Genomic DNA, 4,849 nt, shown 5'->3' with positions numbered 1-4,849 from the left:
TAAATTGTGTTTAGGTCTCCAATTTAACAGTAATTAAAAATAAATAGTAATTATGATGAGATGGACTATGCTTAATATCATTTTAACGAGCGTTTAAAGAAGTTGTGTTGATATAACTTTGTTGATATTTTGACGGTTGCACATTCGCGGAATTACTTGTATAACACGCGTTGGGTACGCGGTATTGATATATATAAATATAAGATCTAGTATAAAAATATTTTGCAAGATTCACCTAAAAAAGAGAGAAAAATGGGTAAAAAAAATATACATAAAATTTCAAAGCTTACTGTTTTTATTATCTTTAAATCCTTGGAACCAATCGTAGCTTTGAACGAAAAATGATTAATTTCTTTTTTTATTAATTAATTATAATTTAATGTAGTACTTACATAAATATTTATTATTTATAAGTATAATTAAATGTACACAATGTGAAATTCTGTGACATTATGAAGTAAAAATATTTTTCGAAACTTACTATTTTTATTATCTTTAAATCCTTGGAACCAATCATAGTTTTAAAGGAAAAATAATTTGTTTCTTTATGGTGGACCTAATACATAATAATTATAATTATAATAACATAATAATTACATGCAAAAAATGTGCAAATCCGCGAATGTGCAATTATTTGGTTTTAAAAAAATGACAACCGCGAATGTTAACGTAACAATTACAATACCCGAATAAAAATGATTTCTGAATTAAAAACCAATAAAATAAACATACAGGTATTTAAAAAGCAAAAAAAAATTTCATTCATTACTTATTTAAATAATTACTTTATTCGCTCTCCTGAACATTTTGTTTTATGTCGCTTACGCGGTGTTGCATGCTGAACGACGATATCGTTTCATTCGCAGAAAACAGTGAAATTTTTAAAATAACGTGAATATTTTAAAAACAGTTTTTTTCAAATACTAATAATTAATAATGGTTCATCAAAGCTTGAAAATTGTTTTCACAATGTGTGGATCAGAAAAGAGCCACATGACCCCTAGAACGGATCCGGAGAAGTGGTTCGCGCTGACAATGCAATACTTTATTGTTCTTGAACTGGCACATGAAGTTTAAGACTAATCACTTTACCTTCCAAGACAAAAAAAATCAAGATACGCTGCAGTTGTAGTACAAGTGCAATGCCCTCTGCATCACTGGGTGCAGATAGGGAAATGATGGATGTTAATGTATACTAATATAATGTATAATTAATACCGCTATGTTATTTTTCACCGCAACTACTAGTGAAACATTATTTTGTCATTCAAATAACCCTTTTCCAAATTATTTCAATTAGAAATGCAGAAAAGCTCGCAGCGTATCCCAATAGAAGAATGTAAATTACTCCAATAATGTGCTCCATCTTCATCACAATCAAGTCGTCGCGAAACACTTGTTGGGTTGCTGCAAACATTTTGGCCGAATCTGTTATCCATTTGTTGATCAAACCAGAGTCTGAGATAGATCTTATTTTGGTGGTAAACCTCTTGGCGAAATGAAAATTTTTCGCAATGCCGAAACTCCAAAACAATCTTATCACCGGAACACTCGTCACGTGGACATCTTGTATTGTTTTATTATTTTTTTTCAAATTTGCATTCATGATGTTCATCGGGTATAAAAGAGCATACTGTTCTCCATTCACTATTTCCCGTAGTTTAACACTTATCTCCACAATCGGTAAGCTGTTGAATTTACTTTGAAATTTGTCATCAATAAGGTTTTTCGTAAAATATCCTCCTCCATATTTGATATTCCTTTCGTATATTTCACTAATTGTTTCTGGAGGTTGTTCGTGCATGTGAGAAACTATGCACTTAAAAAGTTCCCCCAAGTAAATATTTCTTACTAAAAATGTATACCAAAGAAAGATTAGAATAAACACTCTGAACGCTCCACTTTTAAATTCCACTGGAACTCCCATCCCCAAAATGATTCCTACTACATCTACCATGGATATTTTATCATTTTCAGTAAACCACCATGATGCCACTTTATGTTTGTATTCCAGAAATAAATGTGAAAATATGAAAGACGATCCAACAATCAGCCACAGTGTAAAGTTGAAAGGTTTAAATATTTTCTGGATGTTGTTTAAAGGTCTCGGCAACGGTAAAATCATATTGAAGTCGAACATTTCGAGTGGAATGTATAAAAGCTTTAAGTGATAATCAGGTGTTGAAACTATTTGACATGTATAGAAATGTATTTGATCTTGAAAGGGCATAATTTGAAGTTCTCCACTTGGCCTATCATTGATAGCGTATACTTCGATAGTAACATTGAAAGCTTTGCTGAGTATATTCAGAACATTGGCTTCGATTCCGTAATAATGTCGGTGATCCGAGTAATTGAATGTCATAAACGGAATTTGGTTAAACGATCCACTTTTTAAGGTGCAATTGTTAAAGTCTACCGTTGTCTTCTCTAAATCAGCTATCAAATAATTAAGATAATCATTATTTTGCTTCAAAACCTTGATTATTTTAACATCATCGCACGATTCTTCATAAGGTTTATAGGTGAAAACATCGAATCCATCTTCAATAGTTGTTGTTGAATCAATAGTTACTATAAAAGTATTCAACAGTGAGTACCTCCAGCTACTCTTGGCCACTTCTTCTCTACAGCTGGCTTCACAGTTTGGATTTAAAACGACGATGACGACTTTAATTGGATGGTTTTGCAAATGAGCACAAGTATTATTCAACACATCATATAAGTCTGAACCGTTCTTTGTCACCACGATGAGATGGTTTCGCTTTCTGTCCAGGATCAAAGTTTCATTTGAACATGATAAAAATACTTCCACGCTTACTCTTAGTTGAGCCGAAATGTTTTTCATTAGTTTGTTAGCAGTTTCATTTATATTTTTAACAATCGGATTAAACGCAACAGCCACAAGACCTTCCATTTTTATATACTCCACCACCTGAGCACCAGCCAATGCCATTTTATCTACAAATATATTGTCCTGGTCAGAAATCATTATATTTTGTCCCACCACCAATCTCAATATTAAAATACTGATCAATTCATATGAAATTATGAAACGCATCTTCAAAATTAGCATTGCTTGATTTTTTTTTAAATCAACGTTTTGTTTTTATATCTTTATAATATCAATGTTCCTACCATGTTCAATTTAAGGTACATACTCGTACATGGAATATAAAATCCGAACACTTATATTTTGTTGAATAATTGTTTTTATGAACCAGTTTTATAGAAAGTAAAAATAAAGATAGGTTTGTGTTTTAAATATTTACTATTTTTTTACTGCACAAATGAGCTTTACTGGAAGATGGCAAGTAAGTCACTTTTGAGAGAAAAAAATGGCGTATTCAAAGTTTTCATTTCAAACACTGAATTTAAACAGCTGTTTTGATTCCGCCGTGACTGCCCTGACTGCGCTCGCCTCTTTACACCAACAGGACCTGTTGGAAAGTCCTTTTCAGGGCTACTGAGGTTGACGTAGTGGTCAGTGCTTTCTCGGTGCGCCGGGCTCAGGCCCCCCATTTACGCCAGGTGGGCCGATTGAGTAGAACCGGGGAGACGAAGCCGCCACCCCCCCTAAAGACACTGGATTAAAAGTACGTCATGTTGAAAATAAGATATTAAAATAAGACAACTTAGAAATCTTAGAAATTAAAAAAGCGATTCAAAATAAGAAAATAATAATTAACAACTAAATAAACCATATTTCTTTTAGTCCTCTCCTGTCTAAATTCGAAAATAATTATATCAAATTACCACCCGTGTAAGGAAAAAACGACTTGATTTATTGGGTCCATGTGTAGTATTTAGTGAACATGATAAAAACAAAAAAGGAATCAATTCATTGGTTACGTAAACCTTGACGAAGAAGCTTGTTTGCTTTGAAACCGGTCGGTGGAAAATAAAATTTAGTGATTAAAAACAAAGTTGTTTTATTTATTTTATTTTAAAATATTTTTATTTACCGGAGCTCTCCTTGTTAACCAAAATCGAACTACTGTTGCTATCTTCCTTGGAACAGTCGATTAGAGAATTTGATGTTTTTTGATATTTTTTACTGATAGATATGTAGGTTGTTTTATTTTGATCTTTAAATACCAAATCAAGCAAATCATCTTCAGAAGATTGGGTTGGAATAGTTATACTTAGATTGATTAATGTATTTTGTTATTGTATAATTTCTTTAAAATATGTATGTATTTCAAGTAATTAATAATGTGTACAGTACGAGTATATTAATATTTCATACTCGATTTTTTTTTATTTTTATATTTTTATTTCTAAGCACTCTTTATACCACATATATGTAAATGGCAGAAATGCCGTATATAAATAAATAAAAACCAGTTTTCGAAAAATAAATTTCATATTTTAAAAAAAAAGAAAAAATGAACCGTGGTTTCTAAATTCGAAATATTTTCACAGAACCAACGAGTAAATGAGAAAAACGTGTGAGGACACAAGATAATAAATAGATACTTATTTTTACTAATAAAGCTGTCATTTGTCATTAAATCAGCAGTGTAATTAGTACATTTTTTATTGGCCCGTCATGTCATGAAGATAACGCAAATGATTTATCGTATGATTTTTTCACATCGAGTGTTTTTATTCAAGTATATTTTTTTAATTTATTTATTCATTTTTGCATTATATAAAAAACATTCAAAATAATGTGTCCTCACTGGGTAACCCGTGCCGAGGACACTTTACAGTATACTTTTTTTTACATGTGAAAATATACATGGAAAGCATAATATACAGAGAGAAAATTACAAAATTTCAAAACAGTATACACACTGTGAATAAACACTGCTTATTTATATAACAAAACGTACAAATAATAAAA

General features: G+C 31.1%; 1 protein-coding gene across 1 annotated transcript; it reads right to left on the bottom strand.

Annotated features, from left to right (window-relative positions):
• Positions 1 to 1,267: 1,267 nt before the first annotated feature.
• On the bottom strand, positions 1,268 to 2,956 carry LOC148284472 (uncharacterized). Its single transcript, XM_088239598.1, has one exon. The coding sequence runs from the start codon at positions 2,954 to 2,956 to the stop codon at positions 1,268 to 1,270; it is 1,689 nt and encodes a 562-aa protein (XP_088095724.1).
• Between the last annotated feature and the right edge of the window lie 1,893 nt (positions 2,957 to 4,849).

The sequence above is a fragment of the Micrasema longulum genome, unplaced genomic scaffold, assembly GCF_059751315.1.
Source record: "Micrasema longulum isolate JH-2025_06_02 unplaced genomic scaffold, ASM5975131v1 h1tg000117l, whole genome shotgun sequence".
NCBI lineage: Eukaryota > Metazoa > Arthropoda > Insecta > Trichoptera > Brachycentridae > Micrasema > Micrasema longulum.
Note: the sequence above shows the minus strand (reverse complement) of the source record. Positions and strands in the feature narration are given on the sequence as shown.